Source organism: Athene cunicularia (assembly GCF_003259725.1).
Source record: "Athene cunicularia isolate RWA chromosome 3 unlocalized genomic scaffold, athCun1 chr3_part1, whole genome shotgun sequence".
In the NCBI taxonomy this organism is placed as follows: Eukaryota; Metazoa; Chordata; class Aves; order Strigiformes; family Strigidae; genus Athene; species Athene cunicularia.
Genome location: NW_020799097.1, coordinates 79,577,351 through 79,605,203, shown reverse-complemented (window position 1 = coordinate 79,605,203; position 27,853 = coordinate 79,577,351). Strand labels below are relative to the sequence as shown.

General features: G+C 42.6%; 1 protein-coding gene across 1 annotated transcript; it reads left to right on the top strand.

Annotated features, from left to right (window-relative positions):
- Positions 1 to 212: 212 nt before the first annotated feature.
- CAPN9 (calpain 9) lies at positions 213 to 27,412 on the top strand. The gene is made up of 21 exons (XM_026845076.1): positions 213 to 304; positions 397 to 622; positions 5,263 to 5,332; positions 5,767 to 5,885; positions 6,471 to 6,604; positions 7,213 to 7,381; positions 8,873 to 8,956; positions 9,210 to 9,295; positions 10,622 to 10,699; positions 15,055 to 15,215; positions 15,894 to 16,051; positions 16,702 to 16,910; positions 17,558 to 17,594; positions 19,086 to 19,166; positions 19,695 to 19,752; positions 20,313 to 20,377; positions 22,744 to 22,812; positions 24,215 to 24,293; positions 24,972 to 25,088; positions 26,124 to 26,182; positions 27,008 to 27,412. Exons 2-21 carry the CDS (start codon positions 410 to 412, stop codon positions 27,032 to 27,034), a joined length of 2,073 nt encoding a protein of 690 aa, XP_026700877.1. The 5' UTR covers positions 213 to 304; positions 397 to 409; the 3' UTR covers positions 27,035 to 27,412.
- Positions 27,413 to 27,853: the final 441 nt, after the last annotated feature.

Sequence of the window (27,853 nt, the reverse complement as noted above, 5' to 3'; positions counted from 1 at the left end):
ACGGGGAGCAGAGCCAGGCCCCGTGCACACACACCCTTCCCCACGGGCAGACGGGCACAGCAGCTCTGCCCCGGGGGAGAACAGAGCACCACCTGGCCGCTCCCGCTCCCAGCGTGGCCAGGGCCAGCCGCTTTCCTTCCCTGTTTGCTTTCAGGGTGTTTTTCTCCATTGCTGTTCAAACCAGCCAGGAGGTTGTTCTCGCACTGTGGTTCAAGGAGGTGTGACAGAGGAGGGCTGGAGGACGTTGCTGGCTCCCCCACAGCACACTCCTTTCCTCCCCTTTCTCCTTCACAAGGTGTTAGAGGTATTTTTGCTCCCTGTTCTTTTTCCTCCTGCTCCCCCTCTGTTTCTGCCCTCACCGCCTGCTAAGCTTCAGCTCCCTGGGATCTCTGGCAGGTGGGAAGGAGCCATGCCCTACCTGTACCGGGACTCGAAGCCGAGGCCGCCTGCTCTGCCCGGGGCTGCGCATCCCACCCACAGCTCGGGGAAGGCCTACGAGGAGCTGAGGCAGGAGTGTCTGCGCAGGGGGGTCCTCTTCGAGGACCCGGACTTCCCCGCCTGTAACTCTTCTCTCTTCTTCAGTGAAAAGCCACCTATTCCCTTCATCTGGAAGAGGCCTGGGGTGAGTATGCTGTTGTGTTCTCCCCTTTCATCTTGCCAAAAGACAGATATTGCTGTGCTTTGGGATGGCACCAAATGCATGGTGTATTCAGGGAGATGTGGAGATGATGTGCATGGTGGAAACGCTTCCCGCCTCAGGGGCAGTGGCGTGGGGTCAGGTTGTCACCCACAAAGAGCTCAATCTGTGGGATGAGAGTGCTGGAAGGCTTCATCCCATTTTTCAAATGTAGTTCGTTGTATAGCCTCCCTTTATGCATGTATATTTATGTACATGCATAAACAACTTGTAATCAGCCTTCTCTCTTACATTATTACCAAACAAAATCAATGTTAGGATGAAAATAAGAGGACATGCGAGGAATTAAGGGTAAAACATGTTATGATGATGTTCCAACTATGTAAAAATCAAGTGTTGTTATTGTAGGAAATTCATAATTAAGGTTAAACATAAAATATTTAATCCTTTTAACTTCTGGAGTATGAGACTCTTATACTTACTTGCTCACTGCCATCATGAAACACTGAGAGATTACAAATACATGCCATGATTACTGAGCTATTCAGCAGTAGCCAAGGGCTTGATGAGTATCTCTTAGTGCATCTTGCATAACAATCATTAATAACACAAAGAGAGCCTGAAGCGTCACTAGTGATATGCTTTCAGATCACAAACCCAGCATCACTCCAGGTTCCTTCTTCCCACTTAACTCTGTAACTAATAGCCACAGAAAATTTGTGGCTACATTTAATTTCTTTGCTAATGATTGGCATTTATTCTCTTTTTCTTCACAGTCTGAAAGCTTCTCCCTTAGAAAACATTCCTTTGACAATACTGATACCAAGGGAGAAAAAGAACAAAATAAGCTTAAAGAAGGGTTTAAATTTTGTCTTAACTTAATCCACAGTGATAGGCATTCAAATGCCTCAGCATCCGAGAGGTAACAGTGCCACTACAGAGCAGAATTAAAGCTATTACTTCTTGACAAGTTTCAGCCATGAAAAAATAGGAGATTGCTACATATGGTAAGCGCAGCCCCCCCAGGCACTGCTCTCTGCCTTACCTACCTGTGCCCCAAAAGCCAAGTGGGTTGTGGGCTGCCCCCCAGCACAGGATGGGACTGTCAGGCTGAGATGCTTTTGGTGTGGTGACTATGGAGTACTGTGGGGCATCAAAAATGCAAGTGCCTGCAACACTGAATCAGAAAGAACGGTTTTGCTTTAGCCAGCCTTTAGGTTCTAGTTTGTCTTTTTTTCCATTTGGGGCTTCACAACAGTTAAAGTTTGCTGTAGAATGTGACTAGGAGCAGTTTAGAGCTTTTGTGTCCTTGTGCATGGTACCCATGGATAGCAGAGAGTGGTCAGTCTGTAGTTGTCACAGTCTTCTTCAGGATCTTTGTATACTGAACTAGAAACATTTCCAGGATGAGTAAATTACCTGAAAGAGGATCTGCTTTTACACTCCAATTCCCACCATGCAAAAAGGTGAACTTTTATGAGCTGCACAGCAAGAAATAAAGCTCAGGGGAAGCTGAGAGGTTGTGTAAGTACAGGGTTTTAGTTATGCTATTCTCTGGCTCCTCAGCATTTAAGCTAAATCATCTCTATTATCCATCAGGAACAGCAGCAAAATAGAGGCACTGTAACATCATTTCAGGTTAACACTTTTCACTTTGCAAGTGGGATATAGGCCTGGAGCATGTGCCCGATAAGTTGCTGGCAAAGCTGTGATGCTGGGGAGGGTGAGCACAGGAGCACGGCCTCTGTGTACGGTATCCATGTTCAAACTGCTTTTCACAGTGACTGGTTTTTACTGCCTCTCCTACCAGTATTTTACAGTAGCTTGGATGAAGTGTAGCACAATACATGCAGGTAATTGCAGGGCCAAATAATGTTAGTCTTCAGATTTACACTCTGTTAGAATTTAACATTTAGTAATGAGAGTGGAGAAGGCTTTGTCATTATTTTGACATGCATATACCTGCATGTATACATGTTCGTGTGCAGCATGAACAAGACCCTCAGCTAGCCCTAATCTCCCACTGTAAGCAGTGAGCTACATGGATCTGCAGGAGTTTAATATCTTGCTTTCTACACACATCCGAAGTGCTCTAAGAGTCAGAAAAATATTTAACAATTTTGTTCAGCAATCCCTTTTCATTACAAATTAAACCTTTGAAACTGTACCTCATCAAAATTTTAGAATAATCTGAAGAACTGAAGACCCTTTTCTCATTGTATCTCCCCTTTTCCCTTCCCTTCCCTTCCCTTCCCTTCCCTTCCCTTCCCTTCCCTTCCCTTCCCAGTTTATAGCTAAATTCAAATGCTAGGATACATTTAACAGCTCAGTGTCTGGGAATGTTAGACATACAAATTGAACAATGAAAAAAAAAAAAAAAAGACAAATGTGTTTTACCAATGCCAAATGAGTCTATGGTTTACAAGAGGAAGTAAGAAGGAAACTCTCCTAATGTGAACAGCCACTGGCAACTGGTATGCCAGGTGCTGTATGCTGGAACCAGGCAGAGAAATGTAATCACAGAAATAAGGCCACTTAAACAGCCTCACCCTCAGCCTTTCTTAGGTGTCTATGTATCCCTTCTACCAATGTGAGACAGGTGTAGGGGATGCAGTTTGTTTTCCTTTGACTCCAAAATAATACAGGTTTGATTTACCATCAGGAGAGTCACAGGTTACTGTGTTTCATCTCTCTGAGGAGTGCATGTCCCTACTTCTAGGCAATATCCTTGTGCAGGCAAATCCTTCAATTACTGTGTGCTCTGGGCAAATGCAAGATCCACCTCTGGGTTTTGTCCTTTAACATGCTGAAAGGCCTAACACACTTTATTATATCATCCAGTCTGAAAATCCCTTTAAACTTAATATTATTTTTGCAACATCCACTCAAAAACTGTAGAGTGTGGTTTTCTTTTGTGTAGCAGAGAATGTGGCACGGGTCCAGTCAAAATCCTTTCAATTCTTTTTTTTTATTATTATTATTATTATTATTATTTTTGATTGCTTTAGGAGATTGAAAATATTTTTCCATGTGACAGTTGTAGAGCTGTGCAATAAGCAATAAGCCATTAATCTAATGTTCAGATCCATGTCAGTGGAAAGGTTTTTTTATCTTATCCCTTGCTAACACATGGAGTTTCTTGGTAACAGCTAAATACAGTTCTTGCCATGAGAATTATGTTCCCCAAGAGCAATTATGCTAAAACGAGGCATGTTATTAAAGATCAGCTACTTTATCAGCCATTGTTATATTTATGTCTAAAGTCAACGAGCTGTGTTTTTTATTGCTCACATCCAGGCCCAACAAGACTGAGTGTATTTAACAAGCAGGCGGGCCAGGTAAGGAGGAGCTGCTGTTTGATTTCCCTTTGCTTTGTGCACTGGGGACACCAGTTTCTGAGGAACAAACTGGCCACCACCTCCTCCCCAGCACAGGCAAACAAAAAATATGCAAACCAGTTTCCTCCTGAATATTTCCTCTGCAGGGAGACCTTCACAGGGGAGGTGCTGGTTCACTGGGGAGAGCATCCTGGCTTCAGCAGTGGCCAGCAGCAGATGCTTCAGCAATAAGTGCAGGAAACTGAACAGAACTATCAATATCCCACCCTGACAGCCTCACAAAAGTGCAGTGATATGAACCAAAAGCAGTTCAGTTTCCTTCTAGGCAAATACAGGGGTTAAAGGACTGAATATGTTCTTCTATTTCTTCCCCTCTTTAATTTTATTGGGGTTTTATTTTTGCAAGCTTCTGCCACTCAGGCAAAAGGGCCTGCTTCATGCCATAGGGTCTGCAATAACATATCAAGGCAGACTGATTAACCACAGGCATGTTCCTCTAGTAATGTGTTAGATATCATTCTCCTCTCTTTTCTATTCAGTTCAATCAATTAAATTCAATTTACAGTTCATGGGGAAAAGGGAGAAGAGAGGGGAATTCCTGCCGTATTTATTGATTTACTACTGTAATTCTTCTATCCGGCTGTGGTGCTAGTAATTGTACTAAAACAGTCAAACGAATGCGTGAGAACTGCTTTAATGCCACCATGAGCACCGGTCTCTCTGACTCCTGAGCACACAAGGGTGGGTAGTGTTAGTTCCTCCTAAAAAGTAACTCTGTAAAACAAACAAGGCTGGAGCCTACATTTGTTTTTGCTTATCTGAGGTGGAAACAGTCTCATGGCTGTCAGACCCTGTATGTTCCAGGTATTGTGAAGGTAGATAAAAAGCTTAATAGTGCATTTAAAGGTAAATTGCCAATTTTAGTTTTTCCAGCCTTTGAGAGAAAACAAACAAACAAACCAATGCCATTAGCCAGGGTTGTAGCCTAATGTTGAGATTCTGGACCAGATTGTGCTATGATATTTTAACAATTGCCTGCAGATGAATAAAGAATGCCAGGCTTTCGTTAGCAGCCAACTAATTACAAAAAAAATGAGGAAAGTTGATTCTTTAATTGCTCTACACTGTAATTAATTAGCAAGGATTCCCCACCTAGTTTTTTGAGGTGGCTACTCTGCTGCAGGATTATGTAGCTCATATGGCACACGCTGTGCTGCACGTCTGGGCTCAGAGTGATTGTGATATTTTCCTGGCACATTCTAAGTCATTTCTGTGTCTTTCTCACAGGACATTGTCAAAGACCCCAAGTTTATCCTTGGAGGAGCTACAAGAACTGACATTTGCCAAGGGGACCTTGGTGAGTGATTCCCCCTGGGTAGATGTGTTTGTGCCTACACCCCATAAGGAGCAGCAGGAATATCCTTGCACATGAAGGGATCTTGTCCCTCCCGAACTGGTGCGATCAGTGAAGCTGGTGGTACTGCCCATGCTCACTTTGCCTGCAGCCATCTCTTTGGTAGTACCCTCCCATCTGTGCCAGGGACCATCCTGGTGCAGTGGGATTCAAGATCAGGGAAGGATCTCCACATGAGGGTACTGTGAGCCCAAGGCAGCCTTTTGTTTACCTGCACCTACAAACTGCAGCACAGTCTGCCCTGGCCAGGCAGGGATATGCTTCCTAGAGACACACGGGCTCTCTCTTGAGCTTCAGGAGGGGTGGCAGCTAACTGCTGTTAACATTTCCTTTTGAAGGAAAGAAAATGAGGGTTTTTCTCCCTTCTCAATTTACAGGTGACTGCTGGCTATTAGCAGCCATAGCTTCTCTCACACTGAATGAAAAAACACTAGCAAGAGTGGTGCCATTGGATCAAAATTTTGGGCCAGGTTATGCTGGAATATTTCATTTCCAGGTAAGATGAGCATCTGGCACAGAATAAGCACATTTCTGTCATTACAAGTCATGGTCTATTCTGCAGTGGGGTTGCTGGTTATTGAAGAGAAGACAGGGAAAATCAGAGATTGTTGAGCTTACGCTGTTAGTGTTTTGAGAAAGAACCTAGAGGACTACATCAGCCTCTTGCAGGCACATGCATAAACGTTTCTGCTCTGTGAGGAGACGTATGGCTCTAGAAATCATTTTACATTTACATATACGTTTACAAACTCCACTACAAGGAGTTGGACTGAGGTCTGTAATCTGTGTGTGTCTTAAATGTGTCTTGAGTCGTGTGGTGACCACTTGTGTATCTACGTGAGTGACTTTACCCAGACAAGAAGCTACAATACAGCTCTACACTTCTAGTCTTTTCTTAAGATAGATTACCCTTCCTTCAGAGCAGCCTGCATGGTATAGTGGGAACGGATGATTTACATATGACTTCTAATCAAGCCTATGATTGTCACTAACTTATAATTAAAAGTACTGGGACACCAGAGTCCTATGCTCAGGAAATGATATGCTGTCAGCAAATTCATGCCCCACGCTTTCTAAATAGTTTTGGCAGCACAACGAGTGGCTGGATGTTGTGATTGATGACCAGTTACCCACCTTCAAAGGCCGGTTGGTTTTCCTGCACTCAGCTGAACACAACGAATTTTGGAGTGCCTTACTAGAGAAAGCCTATGCCAAGTAAGTCACACTGCACAAACATAATTTGCTATCTTTATATACATTATTCACAATTTGTACATGCATTATTCAGAACTCAGATGAACAGCTTCTGTGCAGTTCTTTTTGGTGGGGGGGTTTGCATTTGCTGCTGCCCTGATCTAAAGATGTTATGTCTATCTCTTGTGAGCTGGTCCAGCTTCCAGCATATCATTAGATACAGCACTAGCTGATAGCAATAGAGTTGGATCAAAGCCTGAATCCTGCCATTTGTGTCTCTGCTGAGACCTCAATTGATGATTCTGGCTAACTCTGTATTTTTAAATTATTTGGCAGGTAGCAAGCCTCTGACATGCAGCGATATTCAGTCCTTGCCAACCTAACAACTGGCACTAAAAAAGAAAAGCCCAGGCTTTAAGGATGTGGAGAAATGAATGAATTAAAAATGCAACTAACAAGGAAAGCAGAATGATCCCAGTACTACTCACATATATCCTGTGTACATTTCTGGGTACTTGTTTTGACTTCAGTGCCGTTGCTGCAATTTTACACCCATGCGAGAAAGCTCTAAAACACAGGTGTCTTCAAAGTTCTGAAAGCATGTCTCACATTCAGCATGTGTTTTCCAGGCTGAATGGCAGCTATGAGGCTCTGAAAGGAGGGAGTACAATAGAAGCCATGGAGGACTTCACTGGGGGTGTAGGAGAAATGTATGAGGTTAAAAAGGCTCCTGACAATTTCTATGAAATCCTGGAGAAAGCTCTAAAAAGATGCTCACTGGTGTGCTGCTCTATCAATGTAAGTAAGAAATGGGGTCTGAATTTCTGTTTAGTTTTGTGGTTTCTGCATTTAAATACCATACTTCTTAAAGACTGGTTAAATTCATGACAAGTAGATGGATATGCACTTAACTCTGCAAATAATAGCTTTGAACTGATAGAGATGTAATATTAATGTAGTCCTTAGTACAGCTGTTTAAAAGAAAACGATTAATCACTTTTCAGCAGGTTATGGCTACTGTATTTAAAGCAATAATGACATGAGTATGAGCACTTGGTGAGTGTGAACTTCACTTCCTGACTTATCTGGTTACTTAGCATTAAAGTGGCCATAGCTTTTTGAGGACTTACTGATTCCAGAGACTACAAAATCAGGTTTTTTTCAGCCCCGAATTCTGTAATAACACCTCTGAGGACTTAGGACAATTTTCAGGATCGTTGTGTTTGTTTGTAAACAGGGGCTGGGGCTTAGGGTATGTCAGATACTAAAACCTCCAGCTGTTCCGGAGAAAATGTTGCTGGTGGGTAGCACCTGCATAGGTTACTTACACTGCTCTGCCAGTCTGTCTGGCCCAGGATAAAAAGAGCCATCCACGTGTCCTTGGCTTTCTGGTGAAAAATGTCAGAGCTGCTCAACAGCAAGAGTGAAAGCACCGTTGCTGTTCCTTGCTGACTGTACTCAGTGGGAAAGGCAGTTTAGGAACAAAAGTGTGCCAGGTTTCTCCACCAGAATGAGCAGCTGAAGAAGAAGGTTTCAAAGCAAATGAAAAATCCCAAGCACAAAATGTTTAATTTCCCTTTAGGGCACGTGTAGCAAAAGCAAATGAAGTGCACATGCTGAGGGAGAAGGAGAGAGGCTTTTGTTTGCCCTCTGCTCAAGAGCCTCATCATTGAACATTTGGTAGAACTGAGGGAGACCTGTTGTCTCAAACCCATTGCCTGCCTGACTGAAAGCAGCGTTCTTTCACAACCTCTCTCTTTCCATCAAGACTGTGCCCTCAACTTTGGGGTTCAGTGTTTTCTGATTTGAGTTTCCCTTTCCTTATGAAGCTTTGCTGTTTGCAAAGACTGATTAAATATTCATCGAACTACAGTGTGATACTCAAGTTGGTTGATGGGACCCTCCACCACCATCATTGCTCTGTCAATGTCTTTTTACAATAAATTAAACCATATCAACACCTGATCTCAGCCTGAGAACACCTTTTCCCATCCCTTAACTGACACAAACTACATGTGAATGTGAGTTAAGATTGAGATCCTGGAAATGTAGATAATATTGGTACAAAATCTCAGGGGCAGAGAGAAGGTATTTCAGCCTGGAACCACTTATTTTCCCTCTGAGTGAACAATGCTAAAAAAAAACCCAACCCTTTCCTTTCCTCAGAGGGCAATGTTGTACAATGACTGTTAGCCACTGACCTCCCATCTGATGCTTGGAGGGGACCAGGTGGCACCACTTATGATCTCACTCTGAAGAGAGAGTTTCACATTTTTTTCCATATTTCAGATCATCAGTGCTGCCGAGTCAGAAGCCAAAACTCCCTTTGGCCTTATAAAAGGCCATGCTTACTCTGTGACTGGCATTGATGAGGTATGTTCAGCAGTGCGGGACAAGGAAAGACCTGGGGAAAAGATAAGGGAGTGTCCCCCAACCTCAGGTGACAGAGGGAGTGATGTTGGGAGAGTTATCCAAATTTCCATGCATCTTTCCCTCTTGCTTCTCCTGTAGCAGTCTTCACGTTTTACTCAGCTGTTACACCACCTTTCCCAGCCTCTGCACACTAGAGAAGTCTCACTCCCTAGCTACTGCCACTTGGTATTTCCTCTCTTTCTTTCTCCCCCAGGTGAGCTATCGGGGCCGGCAAGTGCGGCTCATAAGGATAAGGAACCCCTGGGGACAGGTCGAGTGGAATGGCCCTTGGAGTGACAAGTATGTGCGCTGTCCCATACTTTCTGGCCTTGTAAAGGCCATATTCCAGGAGCTGCTCCACAGCTATTCCACAGAAAATTAAATCAAGAGTTGGCACATGCATAATGGTATTACTGCTGTACTAACATGTCACCCTCACTATTTTCAAAGTTACTCAATTATGGGGACACTGTCAAGGTTGGTTAGCCCTCAAAATCTAGCATTAGTAAAAATAATGCATTACTATAAATGGGATAAGTTAATTTTAACACACTCCCAATTTGAAAAATTAGATATTTGGAGTGATTTTTTTTTTTTTTTTTTTTTTTTTTTTTTTTTTTTTTTGGTAAGCCTGTCGTTGTAGTACTTGTAACACAACATCCACACTTTGTCATACTGCAGATAAGCTGGAAACTGATACTGTATTACCCCTTCTAAGTAGCTTATGAGTCTTTAGTTGCATTTACTGTTCTGGGTTTCTAAACATGTCAGGAATAGGCAAGAACCTTACAGGTTATATGTGACCATTAAATGAGACCCTCACCATGTGGTACCCACCAAAGTTGTGGAAGGACCCAAAGCCACAAGAAGATTGGTCTGAAAACCAATATGTTTTTACTATCAAAGGTAAACAAAGTGCAAATAATACAAAAGAAAAAAAAAAGTAAGAATCAACACTACATTCCCCCCCCAACATATGCTTTTCAGTATATTTTTGCACATATGCATGGCTTCATTTTTGTTTCACTTTCTAAGTTTTTTTTATTCACATAGATGTAGAGGAGGGGAGCCATAAGGTGCTGGGCCCTTTAAAATTGCTGAGACATGTAGTCATCTGTAGGACTACTTTGAATGTTCCTGTCCTTAGCATGATGCAGAAATAAATGGTATATTTCCATAACAGCTCTGGGCCTTTGTTATGTTGACAAAGAAGAATGTGGATAATTGGCATGAGCAATTAAGTCTCAAGAAAAATGGAGAGGTTAAGATCAGTACAGGCATCTGGTAATTTGTGCTGTTTATTGAAAAGGCTGTCTCTGCAAAGCAGAGCTCTGATTCTGCATTTGGAAGGTTTTCTGGAACTCAAGATGCAGAGGGGCTTGCAGGTCAATATGGGAATCTGTATTAACATTTTTCAGTGGCTGCTGGAATTAAAATCAATTGGAAATAAAATGGAATGACAGCAGGATACAGGAAGCCTCTTAAATGCATCTGTGTTTGTGTGAGCCACTCAAATAAAACATTTGTTAGAAGAATAGCCTGCTGCTATGTCCAGCCAGACATTGTGAGTCAGGGAAAATTAATTGCCACATACCCATAGTAAAACTTGGTTTTGTTTTCTTGCAGCTCTCTGGAGTGGCGTTCAGTCAGCCCATCAGAGCAGAGACGCCTATCTCAGGCAGCACTGGATGATGGAGAGTTCTGGTAAGCCACAGGTTTTTAAAGTGTGCAGCTCTAGTCAGAAATGAAGGCACAAGCAACTAAAATGAGCAATAAGGAAGAAGTGTCTGTGTGAGGAAATGCTCAATTTCTGTCTATGAGAGGGCAGGTAGAATGCTCACTTGGGTTTCTTGTGTATTTTTTGTGTGCCCATGTCTATTTTAATAACAAAAAGTATTTTAAAGTCATCTTAGTTAATGGCATTAGCATATTTCAAATACTGTGCATCTCCCATGAATGTAGCACTCTTTAAATTCTTCCTGTGAACAAAAGCAGGCTCTACGGAAGGGAGCATTGTATTGTAGTGCATCACGTATGAAATGCCTTCAGGGTTAATGCTAGGCATACACTGGAAGAGGAGGGAGTCCTGAGAGTCCTACTTGTTACAGAACGTAAAAGAACATCAAGATATGTGTGAAATGATGGAAAATTTTAAGAAAAGTTGAAATGAAATGGAAAAAATACAGGGTGGAAATTGCTTTAGAAGTGTGAAATATTCTTCATGCCAAATTCACGATCTCAGACAGAGCAGATGGCTGACTTACACATGATCCCCCCTTATATCAACCATGCTGTGCACTACTGACAGTGTGTCTGGTCACATTTTATAGGGCCAGATGCTGATCTTTTTTACACAGAGGTAAATCTAGAGACGTATGCAATAGGGCAATTCCAGATTTTTCCTGCAAGTTAAACCAAAGTTCAACTTTAGGCCTGAAAATTGAGATGATCAATGCAACACATTGTCACATTAAATGATTTATCCCAAACTTATCTAGCTCTGGAGGGAAGTAGGTCCATTAGCTTATCCATTACTTAAGTATTTTTACGTAAGATAGTTTGAGTTATTTTGCTATTGACATTGCAAATGCTGTAGGGCATTTCCGGTTTTTCCAAAAGCTTTTGTGGGGTTTTTTTGTCTGCTTTTGATGTGGCTACAGCTGGAGCTTATAGAGTAAATGATAAGGAGGGAAAGACTTTACCTGGAGCCCAAGTAACTCCAGGAAGTCTCAATACAGGGCATGACTTAAAGCCTGACTGTGTAATGGAGGTACAAATGTGCAAGTAAGAATCAAATGAGCAATGAAATTAATGAAAAGTCATCTGTCCAACAGAGCTAAGCTGATAGTTAAGTAAGTCCTCCAAAGGCCAATAAAAATTAATGAGGTTGAGCATACCTAGACAAATGTTGGCCTTTCTCCTCCAGCATCTCAGCCATTCAGAGTAGAAACAAAAGCCATTGGGACCGAAATTATGCTGAAGTGGACAAAAAATCATATGTAGAAGGTAAGAAATACTTCCAAAACCAGTCTGGCAAGTTTGATACAAGCTAAACCCTCCACCCAGTCTATCAGAATTATTTTTCGTAATGTCTTTTGACTTCTGTGTATTCCTCTAAGGAGTGTTTGCTCCTGCTAAGCCACACCTGGATGGTTTCCCATCAAGCTTCACATACCAACTTTGCATAAGCAATAACATGATGTACCCCTAAAGACATTAAAATGATCAGATGAGGAAAGAGATGAACACAGTTGCTTCTCTCCAGCTTTCAGTTTGCTCCTACTGTGGTTCTTGATGATGCAGTTTAGTTGAATAAATGGTGAATGAGCTATATTCCTGCTTCTGTAGCTGAGGACCTTCAGCTGGTCTGTTCACCTCTCCTGGTGGTGATTTGGCTTGCCTCCCTGGAAAGCTGGGGTAGGTAATCTTTATGAGTCGCTTTGAAACCTACTGCTAGAAATAGTGAGTAGCAAAGTAATTAGGTTCTGAAAAGCTCAAAACATGTTCTCCATGACATGTGTTATCTTTGGGCTTAGCAAATAACATAAGGTGCAATGGGGCTCTTCTCCTTGTTGACCACAACTTCTACTGAAGTAGACTTAATAATAAGTTTTACAGCCAGCAAGCTTTTTGTACATCATTTCTTAATGTATCTGGAAGCTGAAAGGGAGCCCAGGAAACCTACTATGTACTCATGAACAATTTCTGTAACTGTGCTGCAGGTTTTAAACCCATCTTATTCCATGTGCTGACTGCACACAAAGCAATGGCTATTTCTCCTACACAGGCTCATTTCTCCTAAATGAAAGAGAAGAAATATACCTTTTTACTCTTATGTATTGTGTTAGATTTCATCCTAAGTGGAACAAGAATGCTAGGAGGAAGGGTAGTGCAGTAAGGGAAATTAAATTAAAAACTATGGAACATGTAAAGCGTCATATCATCAGAGTGTCTTCAGTCAATGCAAAAAGGCAGCACAGCTGTAGGGGACAACATGGGATAAGGCAGCAAGGTGGGAAATGTGATCTGGTAAGACCTTTTGTCCCTTCTGTTCTTTGGCTTTGTAAGGGCTGAAAAAAATCTTCATGGTAACAGCTGAAGGTCTGCTGACCTCATTAACTATCCTAAAGATACTTTGGGTACATATTAGCAATTCAGATTGGTCTTGTCCAGATGCTTTAACTAGACATGAAGAAGGTATCCTGCTGTTGGCTAAAAAATCAGCTTCTCACTCACCCTAGATCCTTCCCTCTTAAAATCAGAGGGTCAGAGTCTTCCCTTCCCTTGTTCTAGAACAAACGTTTAGGAGTCAAATCTAATCTATAAAGTGCAACCCCTTCATCTGCTTTGCAGCACAAAGAGCCCAAAATTGCATACTGTGTCCGGGAAACCAAGCTACTTTGTGACAGATTTTGCTATGCTGCCCCTGCTCTAGTGTACTGAGCATCAAAGTGAGAATTAGTAGTGCCTAGGGATAGCAATACGTGGGAATAGTTGACAAGAAAGGGGACAGAGCTCAGGGAAGCAAACCCTGCTGTTTCTTCCCATGCTAAAAACAAGTTGTAAAATGGCCCATGGCAAGTGTAAATTAATACCACCACAGACATCTATTTCTTATGCAGCAGAAAAATGGAGCTAGCTGTGTTTGGTGAGCTACACTGAGGGCTAGCTGGGTCCTATCTGCCACTACCACAGATAAACATGCAGTCTTGGAGAGCTCTTGCTCTCCTGCTACTACTCCATTTTGTCGTTAGGCATCAGCCACTGGAGGAAAAGGATAGAGAAGATCGTGTTAGGGATGGAATCCCAATTTCTGTACATTATTTCTCTAATTCATGGAGAGAGAAGAGATCTTATAGATAGTGATTCAGAGCAGAGGACACATCTGGACACTAAATTGCCCTCAGAAAGGCCTAATACCTCTCCCCTTCTACAGAGGGAAGTTCAGCCCACCAAGGCTGCCCTCAGTCTTAGAGCATGTAGGCCTCCTGTCCTTGCAGTGCCTGCCATGCGAGCTGCTGTCTCTTAGACTGCTTCCCTGCTCTGTTCCTTTTGCCCAGGAGTGCACACCATGCCCATCAGTTCCTGGCTCTGGCTGTCCCTTCTCTTGGATGTTTGCTCAGTCCTGAACACCAGGCTTCTTGGCCAGCAAGACTGTTGGTATATTTTTGTCTTTTTACTTGCTAGATAAAATCACGTGGCTTATCTGCATGCTAAGAAGGCTAATTGCAACCAGCCCAGCCTAGCAGCTCAGAAACATCCATACTGTGGCATTTGCTTGCTCCTTCCCATGGCCATATATATGTGCCCACCTTGGGTATAAAATATATGTAGTGCAATCTACGAGACAGTAGCAGGCAGCAGTGTCTATACTACCTTCAAGGGCAGGGTGAAGCCACTACTCAAGTCCAAACACACTTGTGTCTCATGTTTGGTGTATGTTTTTTCTAGGACAAGGTCCCAGGCACCCATAAAGGAGGGGACGGTGAGCAATTGGAGCCTAGGCATCTCAGCAGAGAACCACATGTGACTTTAACTGCAGTGTGGGCAGGCTAACCATATCATGGCTTGTTTAATCTGTCACCATGTGTCCCTTGTAGTGCTGACATGCAGCTAGCATTGAACACAGTGATTTGTAGGTAGACTTAGCTCCTGCACAGATGCCTGCCATCCTTTGGTTGGCTCTTCAACAATATAGATACAGCCATTAAGGCCAGGATGGTGTTGGTGAAATAACTCTACCATAGGTTTTGTGTCAGTGTCACTTCTTTTTGTCTTGTACTCAACTGTAACTAAATAAAGTCAACAGAGTTATAGTATAAAATGAAAGAGATGTAAGAATCAGACAAAGACAATAAGGTTGCTTGTGTTTTGCACCACAGTGAGTGAGAGCTAACTTCTCCCCTGGTGTACATCAGCATATCACCATGGTCATTGAAACTATTCAGAGCCAGATGAGCTGGTGATCTGGCCCTGGGACTCTAGGGAGCAAGTACTTCTGCTGGGCATCCTTCAGTGAAGTGAATGACTGCCTACTCCTTCCCATGTCTTTCACTTAGGATGAAATATGAAGACTTCAAAGTGCATTTTGATAAAGTTGAGATCTGCAACCTGACTCCAGATGCCCTGGAAGACAGCACTGCCCACAAGTGGGAGGTGACCATCCATCAGGGGAGCTGGGTCCGGGGATCCACTGCAGGAGGATGTAGAAATTTTCTAGGTAAATAGATACTGCGCTGAAAATGAGAAGCAGGCACTGAAGTCTTTACTCACCCTCAACCACCTCTCCTGTTACCCTATAGCCAGAATTTGGGATCAGGCCAGTCCAGCTGAGTCTCAGCTAGCAGGAACCAGCCAAAGGGACAAATGTTCATATGGTCCCACTTGAGACTTTGCAGTAAAAGGGCTGCTTTCTTTGCTCTCAAGTCTGTTGGATCTGATTTGCCTCTCATTTACATCTGCATGAGCAGGACTAGCTCCAAATAAGTCACTGAAACTGCAGCAGTAAGTGTAAAATGAGACAAAATTCCAGCTCAGCCAGCATGTTTATGTGGCTCTGAAGTAGCATCATGGATCTGAACTATGTTACTCCAGACTGGCACCAGCACTATGGGATCATTGTGGCTATTTATTTTTAACAAAATCCCATCTGACAACTTTATTTAAAACATAATAAAAGGCCTAAAATCTTTTCTACACCTAGTTCCATGAAGGACTCTGGGATTTGGCTTATTTTCTGCAGAGCTTAGTGGAAATAAGCATGACAGCTAATGAAAAAACTAAATTTGAGCAAAACCTCAGCTTAATTGTCCTTTTTGTCTCTTTTTTTTTAAGAAGTAGTAGTAGTGGTATTCTTATTCTGAGGAGAGAAACTTTCTGGTGTTCTTTATATTGGCAGAGACTTTCTGGACAAATCCACAAATCAAACTACGTTTGACAGAGAAAGATGATGGGCAAGACAACTGCACATTCATAGCAGCACTGATGCAAAAGGATCGCCGTAAACTCAAGAAGCTTGGCGCTGAAATGCTAACCATCGGCTACTCTATTTATGAGGTACTCTATTGCTTTTACAGTGCAGTAGCCACACTATCAATATTAGCATCTTTCTGTGGGTTTGTACCCCTGCCAGTCATCATGTATTTTTAGCGCCCTTGCTCTTAAAATACTCTGTTACATCAAGCCCCACAGAGAATTTTGATGTGGTTGGGATGGAGTCCTCTCAGGGGAGGACTTGGGAGTCTCTGTGGGGCTGTGGGTTCCCAGGATAGAGTCCTTGGCCCCGTGATTCTGTCATTTCCCGCCTGACTTCCAGAGAGGGAGTGTTGCTTCTTAGGAGTCTCCTGGGGCACATCGCAGACAGGGGTGCCTGTCCCCAAGTGAGACTGGGACAGGCAAATCTATTGTCACTGATCTGTGACACCCCGCCTGGGATGGTGATATTTAATGGCAGGGAATGTTCAAGACAATGTCTCACAGTCCTCTTAGACTGCCTTCTGGGTGAGAAAGAACCACTGGTAATGGGTCCTTGACATAAGATGGGAGTTAGGTTCCTGTGACCACATGGGTGAAGGGATGAGAGTCAGGGTCACAGCCAGGGGAGAGGCTTGTGCCAGGCAGACTTCAGCTCTATGATTGGGAAAGGGGAAGGATGGCCCCCCCAGCACACCCCAGCCAGTGCAGTGCTGCCTCTGTTTCACCTCTAGAACCCTGGCAGAGATGGACACTTGGGCAAAGACTTCTTCAGGTACCATCCCTCCAAGGCCAGGAGCAAAACCTACATTAATTTAAGGGAAGTATCAGACCGATTCAAGCTGCCGCCAGGTGACTACATTCTTGTTCCAACCACTTTTGAGCCACACCAGGAGGCAGATTTCTGCCTGAGGATTTTCTCTGAGAAGAAGGCCATCACTGAGTAAGTCAACAGTGAGCCCTGGGCCCTCCAGTGCTTGCCTATGTAGGGGCTGGTGGCTGCTGGGGAGTCTGGGTGTCAGGCACCCAGGCCTACAGCAAAGCTCTGGCATGGAAAGCTCCTGATGGTTTGGTGTTTTTTTTTTTCACATTTGCCCATTTTGCTAAACCTGACTATTTTTTTGGAGAAGAGTTTAGGAGGTGGGGAAATAGGGCTTGCCATGTTGAATCAGTCGGAGTCCTGATAAGGAAGAGTTGCTAGCTGCCTGATACTGTTCAGGAATCTGTGCATGCAGCAGTGTTTGTTTCCTGTTTCCTCCCAGAGTTTGTCCAAATGACAATTTTATATTAAAAAAGGGTATTGAGGAAAAAGTGTGTGCACAATGAATAAAGAATGAGATGAATTTTTTAGCAGACAGCATGCACAGCTGTGCCCTCCCTGAGTCCTGCTTAAAGTCTGTTTCAAGGGCTCATACCAAAATTTAAACACAGTGTAAAAATCTGATTGTCTGATTAATTTTATCTAAACTTAATCTGTTCAGTAAAAAATGCAGTTTTATCATTCACCTCTGGAAAATGTAATAAGTGAGCTTCCACCCCAAGCAGCTGTTGAATATCTTCAGATACCAAATAAGGTTTTGTTTCCTCCAGGGATCTAGATGAAAACGTTGCCATTGATCTCCCTGAGGTAAGTCTACAGAATTAAAATAGCAAGAGAATAGCTTAGCAGAAGCCAGCACACACTGCTTTTACTGTCTTTGGCTAAAACACGTTCGTTTCACAGGAATGTTACACAATTGCCAGCTTTGTGTATGTGACTGAAACAGTCAGTTCTGCTGAATATGGTAAAAGAGCTGTAACAATCAAAATCATAATCATTATGCTTCCTTATCCGCTTCGAGGCAGTTGGCCTCAGTCAGCTCCAAAGGCAGGTATCAGCTGCCATGGGTGCGCTGAAAGCACACCTGTTAGCACTGGGGAGGCACATGGCCATTCACATCTTTAAAATTTTTATTTATTATGAAAAAATAAGAGGCAAGAGAATGTCCAGAGACCTATGTTCATTTTACATACAAATATATTTTACTTATTGGTATCTGCGGGGCTTGGGAGGGAATGCTTGATGCATGCATGTGCCTACTGAAATGATTCAATTCCTTTTGTTTCTGAATGGCCTGGTCCGCCTGCTGAGCACTAATTGCAGCTGAGTTTGAGTCAGCTCCTGTTTAAGTGTATCTGTGCAAATAAACTGTTAATAGTGGTGTGCCTTTCCATGGAAACAAGCTAAGCCAACATCTCATGTGTCCCTCTTCAGTAAAACTCCCTTCCAGGGAGCAGCTAACACGTGTGTCTCCATTTCTGGGATCTCAGGGCCATGCTCAGTCGTGAATTAAATCTGTTCACCTGTCCCAGTATCATTAAGGGACTTCATCCAAACTTGAACAGAAGGAGGTGAAGAACATACGTATGGTCAAAAAAGTGTAAGTGGCCAAACAGTGTCACCAGGGCCACTCTGATGACAGTACTAAATAGCACCCATGTTATATCTTATGTGGGTAGAGAAAAAGCCTGATTCTTTGCCTCCTGTGCTGTTGCCTTCTTTTTCCCTGTTTTTTTTTGGCCCAAGAACTCCTCTCTGTTCACATGATCTACACTATTGCATCTCTGCTCATCAGTGTAGATTGAAACCTGGATTCTACACCCCTGCAACTGCACTGAAGCACTCAGCTGACAGCCAGCTGAAAGTGTTTCCAGGCTCAGGAAGGCGCTGGGTAACGTGCGGAGTGCAGCCTACATCTGGCTGGTGCTCTCAAGAAGGGCAACATGTCCCTGGGTGATGCCACTGGAAAGAGCTCAGTAGAGCTGTGGCTGTTCAAGGACCGAGGAAGCTGGGTGGTGCAGGGGTGGGATGAGAGGTGTTTTCCAGGATGGGTCCTCTTAGTTTTGTCGTAGCCAAGGCAATGGCACACTATGCAATCACCCAGGTAAAGGAAATGAGGGGGTGAGACTCCCCTCAGTCAGCTGTATGGTTGGGAGGCCTCGGGTCTAACAGTGTTCAGGAGCATGTGTACCCTTATTTTAAGATATACTATGGTCCCCCAACGCACAGAGGGACTATGTGCAGGAGAAATGTCATGTTTTACAATTCTTATAATGACTTGTGTGGTTGATGTTGCAGCCTCTAAACCCAACCCCAAGCCCACAAGAAACTGAAGAAGAAAAGCAGTTCCGGGCACTGTTTGAGCAGATTGCAGGAAAGGTGAGTACAAAACCCTTGTGGGTCATAGCAATATGTAGAAAGAGGGAAGACACTTCTGCTCCCACCCAGGACCAGGTGAAACGAAAATGACGTTATTTTGGGAGTATGCTTAGTTGTAGTGTGTTGTTTGGGCACCAGATGTCACCATGCCTTATGTCTAGACGAAGAAGGGTGCCGTCTCTGGAGAGCAAGCAGGAGGACCAAAGCTAGAATTCAAGCTCTGAGGGAGCCTACCTGGTTCAGGGTCCAGCTGCAGTTGATTTTTCTTTTAAACAACCGTTCACACTTGAGATCTCCTTCAGACAGCGTTATGCACAGCAGCACTCCTGTATTTTGCTAACCCTTTACTTTTTAGCCTTTTCTGGGGTTTGTATGATTCTCTTTTCCTGATTTCAGTAAAGTACAGATGGGTGATGTTTGTGTTTTCTGAGGTTTTTGATATGTCTGATTACAGATACATTCAAGTAACGAATGCTGCACTTTTTTTTTTTTTTTTTTTTTTTTTTTTTTTTTTTTTTTTTACTTTAGGACATGGAGATAGCTGCAGAAGAACTTCAATATGTTCTGAATGATGTATTAAAAAAAAGTAAGTGCTGATAACCTCTAAGGGCAGTGAGGAACTTTATAGAAGCTGCCATTAAATTAACTTACAGATAGAAAAATAAAGGCTGTGTTATGACTCCAGCCAGCCACAGCAGAGCCAAGAAAACATCTGGTCCATGATCTAACCAGGAGCTTGCCCTGTCTTCAGCATGGTGCATGTCAGCTCAGTGAAGCCAGCTCTCCACTGCACTACTGCTCTGCTGTAGAGAGACAGGCACTGGCCTGGGACTTTTAAGTCCTGGATGTAGTTCATGACCCTGCTACAGGCCCTTTGTACAATGGGAAACCTGTAGCTCTCTGAACCTTGTCTCCTGATTTATGAAACAAGAACCATATTTCCTGTCATCTCTTCAGGAAATACCTTTTCTGTCTGGACTGTAACTTCTCTGTAGTGAGGTCTGCCTTCATCTTTCAGTGCAGAGGTCCTCCCACAACGAGGACTAAAAGCCAGCTATCTCTGCTTATGAAATCCTATTTTCTACTTTCAGTTTATAAAAGGCAGATTTGCCTAATAACTTCTTTCTTATTGTTGTCTTTTTTCAGCAAAGAACATCAAATTCAAGAACTTAAGTCTCATTTCATGCCGAAATATCATTTCTCTTATGGATGTATCCTTCTGAATAAAGGCTTGTGAGGCTAAATGAAAACTGAATGTAACTGTCCATAGCATTACCGTATGTCATGGAAATCAGAGATGGATGTAGTAATGTCATGGCAGAACGCTACCCAAAGGAAAAAACAAAAAAAAAGGTGAAAGTTGTATCCTTGATTCTTATTTCAGAAATTTAGGGTTAGAAACTTCAAGACAGACCATTTTCTTCTTCAGACTTAGGGGCCGATGCTTCAATGCTGAGCACTTTTATAAGTAAATCTCAAATTACTTCTGTATAGAACAGTACATTTTTCAAGCTATGGTTTATTTGAAAAAAGCCTAGAAGAGATAACTCAAGAAGAGTCTGTTGTCTGCAGGGTTAAATTCACTGAACAGAGTTGTGCATGCAAGTTATGGGTCAGAAATTAAGGATCATCAGAGTTGCATGGCTTTTTTGACAACCAGACTAAAAGCTGGAAAAGCTGTTTTTTTCAGCCAGATCCTGGGACTCCAGGAAGCAGACATGTGGGCGAGAGTTGTCTGTCCAAATTTAGGCATTTGTGGTGTAGGTGTCTACATCTAAGCTAGCTTTCTAGACTTCCTTTGTAGATAGTGAAAAGGATGGTGTAATTATGCTTGTTCTGGATTTGCCTAACCACGCGGGATGCTAAATGACTGCTCAGACATTAGGTGAGATGAATCACAGCCCTGGTACTCCCCCACCAGATTTGTCCTCTGCAAGGTTCTGGTGCCTATTGAGTTTGCTTAGCCAGGCTTCTCCTCAGGTAGAGATGATTTTTGCAGTATGCATTCCCGATAGGCAGCTTTGCTACAGGTGAGACAAAACAGTGCTAACAAGGCAAGTATCTAACATTTCATTTATGTCTTGCTTGTTCAGCTGAGAAGTTCTTATATTTTGTTTCAGTCTATGACAGAGGTGACATCCTCTCAAATATTTCTAACAAATCCATAACTGACAAAAACTTTAGCCTGTTAAAGCTATGTCCATAATGTTAAAATTCAGTGCACATCAGTTACCCTGCATATGCGACGAGAAACGGGACCAGTCCTAAATTTCCTCCATCAGAAACCAAGCTTCAGGAGAGAGCCAGTCCACGTTCACATCTCATCCTTACATGGTATTGGGACAGAGCCAAACTGCACTTGACCCAGGAGCATGGCAGCAGTCCTAGGTTTACTATTTAGGATATAACTAAATAGTTTCCATGATTTGCAATGCTTCCAAGCAAATCTCTGCATAGTTTTGAATAAATGAGGAGACATCTCTTCCTCTGCTTTGGAAGCACAAGGAATGCAGATACATCCATCCACTCTGGGCATGGTATTTGGAGCACAATGGAGAAGCAAAATGACACAAATGCAAACCCAAGTCAATGCTGGCAGAGTGAGTCCCCTCTGTGTCATATGCCACCAAATTCCCTGGCTACAGTCACCATGCAGTGCATAGAGTAGAGGCAAAGTTCTACATGATCCCCAGAAGAGCAACCTGACTGAGTAAAAAGTCAGACTTTTTACAGGAGTGATAACGAACGTCCTTGGGATCTGTGGGTCCCCTCAATAATGTCACCAGTGTAGGTGCTTAAATAACAGCAGGCATTGTGTAGATCCCATTTGACATGTTTTGACTGTGTGGATGCTTGCTAAGCTAGTGTCCGTCTGAGCAGGGGCTTTGTCCTGTCAAGTAAGATGGACAGGGGAAGGGGAATAGGCCCATTCCTTATTTAGCATTTCCGAGCAAGTGCCCCATCCTTCAAGTGATCTCTGCTTGGCTGACATCAGTAACTCAGTAAAGTAAGTATTAAGACCATTGCACTTCAGGCAGAGGAAAGGCCAGGCCTATCTAATCACTGCCTCTCAGAACTGCTATACAGGCATTTTTTTCAAACCATAAGGACTGGATTTTGCCAGCCTCACCCCACAAATGCCATTAATTTTTGGTTGAGGCATTGGAATAGAGCATGGTTTTTAGATAAAAATACTGAATAGCACATTGGTTGACTAACTCCTTCGAGTACAGTAGCAATTTGTTTTAATCAGTTAATTTAATTCTCTGAATTATTTATATCCCATTTACATCCAAAGCTGTTCTTGACTTAGAACAATCTGTCTTTCTTTCTCCTGTGAAGCCTGCATTGCTCAGCTGTGTTTTTATATCACATAATGTTCCCCAAGTATCACAGCCACAGCCATGACTGTAACTGCTCAAGCTGCACCTCATGAGAAATCCCAATATTGGTTTCAGCAGCACCACAGTCTTTCCAGGCAACCTAATATTTTCTGCTTAAAGGAACAGTGCTGATAAATTGAGATGGAATTTGGACTTTTGTGTAACAAATCCTTTTCCTTAATTCAGATTACCAGACCAGTGGCAATGGGAAACTGGAATTTAGTGAGTTCAAAGTGTTCTGGGAGAAAATGAAGAAATGGATAGTAGGTGATATTATTCACTGTATTTGTTTCTTCATTTCATTAGCTATTTCCTGCATAGTTTATTATGTATGCACAGACAAAAATGGAGACAGGAGTGTTTACAAGCCACGAGTTTTAACTCAAAACAAATGTTTTAAAAGCATGGGGGCTTTTTTTGGATAGTCAAAGATATGCTGAGCTTTCCATGATGCTAAACCATAATGGTTTTCTGGAAATAACAGAGATTTTTGTAAGCAAATCAACTATGTTTGGGATAAAGAATGCAATGGGCACGAATAAGCAAGCCAATCAAAATGAAACTTAAGGAGTTTCCATTACTGCTGAAGAATAAAGTGATGATTCATGACTAGTAGGAAACAATCATTTCCTAAGTCACTGCATTTCCATTATTGATCTCTCAGGAGTCAACTGTACTGAAGTCTGAGAAAGTGTTGATTCTAATTTTAAACACATTTCCCCACCGCTGTATATGGCAGTAAGAGTAAGAAGGCTTACAGACTCAGGCCACAGACTGAATATTCAAATAAAGACATCATAATTGTTTCCTCATGGTCATTATTAGTTTCTTCTGAATTCATCCTTCGCCCAAGCATTCAAAATATGCAGTTCTCTGCTCTTGTCTAGACCATCACAAATGGCAAACACTTTTTCTGGGTACTAATGCCACATCTCCTTTCACAAAGGACACACTGTTTTTTAACAAGGGGACTTGAGAAGCCCTTGTATCCTGTAGGAAGATTTGCACATATATTTGCTGGAAAATTTTAAGCTGAATGTGACGACAGCTCTAATAACTCATATACCAAGGGAGAGTCGTCTCATTAAAATGATGAAATTTAACTCCAGCGTAATAATTATTCAATATTTAGGTCAAAATTCAAACTGTTTGTACCAGTTCTCTTGCTTGTACCATGAATGTGGCTGTTCAGATCTCTTCTACCTAGAAGCAAATGAGTCATCTTAACTGCATGTTAAACAATTTGTCTCTAGCCTTCAGAATTATAAAGAAAAACATACATAAAAAGAGATTAAGAGAATGCACCAGTTAAGAGTTAAATGACAAAGAACAACATGTCCTTCACAGAAAAAAACAAAACCAAAAAACAACACTTTAAAAAATCATGGATTTTTTTATGATGAGCAACTCGTTATATTTAAATGCTTGGATTTAGCACTACTTGTTTAAGTTTCACAGCAGCCTATTCATATGACAAAGAGAATTGGGACCTAGATTTGCTCCTCAGTTACAAAATAAGACTGGATCTAGACCAAAGTCTTGTCAGCTTTCTTAAATGCTTATACTACACAGTTAGAGATAAACACTTTTTTGCCTTTCTGTGCCATATCTGTGCTCCCTTTCATATATAAATACTGAATTTTCCATGTGCTCCTTTCACAACAGAATATCTTTCTTCAATTTGACTTTGATAAATCAGGCTCCATGTCCTCCTATGAGCTTCGCAGTGCTCTTAAAGCTGCAGGTAAGACAAGCACTGCATTTTATCTGGGAAACCTGTCAGGCAGATCAGCTGTGGGTGAAGAGGGCTTCAACCAATTACACAGACTGGGTGCCCCTGAAGAGAGAGAAGGTCTAAATCCCAGAGGGACCTGGGCACCTAGGGAGGAAATTGAGTGGGCTGATTTTGCCCCAGGTATCCCAAACCCTGCAGGGCAGTCAGTCAGAGCAGTCTTTAAATTTTTATTGAGCTCTGTTAAACTCATCAGGGCTGCAGATGTGCTGGGTTAGACTCTGAAACAAACCACTTCAGAGTCCATCTCCACTCAAGGGTTGGATGAACAGTGAGTAAGCCTTTTGTTATGAAGAGCAGTCAGTGCATTTGTATTTCATCACAAATTATTTTTATTAAAGAACCTAGTTTTGCAGAAATCCCTCCAAATTTCAAGGAGACAGAATGGTCCCTCATACATCAAAAAGTGCATGGACTAGAAACTGCCATGACTGCAAATTTTCTTTTTAAAATTTGTTATTCATTGCAAACTTAAAGACCTTTGTGGTCAGATCACTTTCTGGATGGATGTGTGCCACACAGTACCCTCCCATTAACTGGTTTTCAAGATCACTTAGTAGAGATCTGTAGATTCCTGCCTAGACTACATGATTACTCGTTTTTCCTTTGTGTGTGTATGTCTTTGGGAAGGATACCAACTCAACAACTACCTGCTGCAACTGATTGTCCTCCGATACTCTGACGAACAGTTCCAGATTGAATTTGATGATTTTCTGAACTGCTTAATTCGCTTAGAGAACGCAAGTCGTGAGTATCTTCTTCCTCTGGAATTTCTTCCCTTTTGGAAAAAAAAAAAAAATCCACTTTTGGCTGTCATTGAGCATATTACACAATATCTGAGATCAAGCGTGTACATGGCTAACAGAAAGGAGCTGTGTTTAGCATTTGCTTTTCGGATGGCTTTTCTCCTGCAAAGTAAAAAATGTTCTGCTGCTAATGGAAAAATCTCCCCATGTGAATAGAGCCTGCTTCATAAACTCTGCAGCAACGTAGAAGGCATGTGAAGAATGCTGGCAAAGTCCACGTTACAGCCTTTCTTGTGTCTCACCCATGAGCATAATTTGGGATCGCAGAAGTTTGAGGTTCAAATATTGCTTCTGCCTCATGCAAAGAGATAACTGACATGCACTCGGTCAGGTATCTCCTGTACCTTTTACATAACTTGTCCACTTTTGGCTGAAGGTATGTTTTCCCATACATCAAGGCACTCTAGGTCTCAGTTTATTTGTGTGCAGGGTCACTCTCATTCCAGAGCAGCAACAGTAGAGATAGGTAAAACGGTGGATAAATGCTGAAGTGCATTAGTGTGACTCCAAATTCAAACCAAATGCAACTCATTCTATGAGAAGCAAAATCAACTTTCTTGAATTTTTTTTTGTTTGTTTTATTCTTCTCTTTACTTTCTGGCTTGATCTGTCACAATAGAAGTATTAAATTTTTGAGAGGGAAAAGTTAAATAAGATATATAGAGAAATGCAAATTTCTTGGCTTCATTTTGGGGTATCATCCAAATCTGACTGTTCAGTACATCCAGGACACTCTCTTCCAGCCCTGTCCTGAAATGAGACTTGCACAAAGGCCTTAAGTCAACAAGACATTTCCTCTTGCAAGGACTTCATTTCGTCAGAGCAGCTACCACCACCAAACATTCCTAAGCGATCTGCCTTTGCGCCAGACCCTCCCTTTCCTTGGCACGGCCACCCGTCGTTGTGGGATGGGGAACTCATGTATGAATATGAATGAGGTGTATTTATAGCACTGGTGTCCTGTTTTTCGTTTCAGGAGTATTCCAAGCACTGAGTGTGAAAAACAAGGAGTTCATTAACCTGAATATAAGCGAGGTATGAGCACAGCTTCGTAAACACTGACAAAATGATGGGGCTTCTCTAGAGCTTTGTCCTCCTGTAAGAACTGGAGTATTTCTGCACGACACTTCAGGTGACATCTATGTCCGTGAGCGTGCAGGGAGTACCTGCCATAGGTTTCAGCAGGGCTAGGATTTTACAGCACATGCACTGATTATATCTCCTTCATGCTATTTCTGTCTTTCCTTGCCCTGTGGCATATTGACAGATTCCCATCCCCCTTTCTAGAGTCTCTGCTTTTTCCTTCCTCGGGTGCCAGCTCTCAATGGGGGAAAGGGGAAGCAGCAGATGGGGATGGGGGGGTCTATCACTCTCCCTGAATCCACCAGGAATTCAGATCAGCCTCTCCTGTGCATGTCCATCACCCCCTTCTCACACTGCTCAGGACAGGCTTCTTATTTCCTTGTGCTCTCTTTGTGTTCCTGTTGCATATATGGATTGTCTCTCATTTTACACTAACCCAAAGCTTCCTGGAGAAAGGCACAATGAATTGCCTGGAACAACAAATGTGGGAGCCCATGTGGACTGCTAGGATGGAAATAAAATCGCTGCTGTTATTGGCATCTAGTGCTTAGAGAGCTCTGTCTCCTTCCCTTCAAACACAGAAGTAAATGCTGGCTGAGATCTCTCCTTAGTGACAGTACATTAAAGCCTAGTAAGCAAATGTCCTCTTCCTTGTGTGGGGTCAATTCAGAAAAAGGCACTGATTTTGAACGCCTCTCTTTCATTTGGGGAAAGGGAGGGGGAGGGAGAAGTGCCTGAAATAATGTACTGTAAAGTTGATCTTTCTTCCCATATTAGTTTATCAACCTGGCAATGAACATCTGAAGAAATCTGACTTGGATGCTGGGAGTTTCTTGCGACATTGCTGCCAAGACCTCTGCCTCAATAGCTGAGGTCGCCTTCGCATGCAAACTTTACCAGGAGATTCCCTGCAGAGGAACATGCGTGCTGCCCACCCTTTCTGGTCTCCAGCCCTGCTGATGAGTTCAACAGTCACATCACATTTTGGTTTTATTTCTGGTAAAGCCCAATAGTAGATTTGTTACTGAGAGGCATTTGAGTGGGACACACATCCCTCTCAAGCAGACTGAAACTGATGTTCCTGAGTGACCACAGCTGTTTATGAAATAGGATTGTATTTAGTTTCAGCACAGCACAGACTAGTTATTGAAAGTCTTTATTGATGCTTGGCTACAGAGTACTGTAAGGTGCTTTTGAAAATACAAGGTTGCATAAAACTTTGTTTAGTTTGGAATTTATTTCCAGGCATGCTTTGTGGCTACATAACAAGTCCCCTGTCATAGCCACATGAATTGCCCTCTGATGGACTGCAAACAGAGGAAGATTAGAGAATGTAGGGGTGAAAATTCATCCTTGAATATTTATGACAGAAGTCCTTGGTCCAGACTTCCTCTGAAGGATAGTTATGTTAAGGTTTGACATTCATTGCAGATTTAATTTAGGGAAAAATTGTTTCATCTCACCTTCCCTTAGTCCTTCCTCTGCTACCAACGAAGTTCCTCTGCTGCACACTTTGCTCTGTGGCCAGAGCATGTCCCACAAGTCAAACTCTGCAGAGTTGCACACAGCTTTTCTCATCCTCAGAGAAACACATGGCCCCCAAGACAGTGAGTTCTTGAGTGG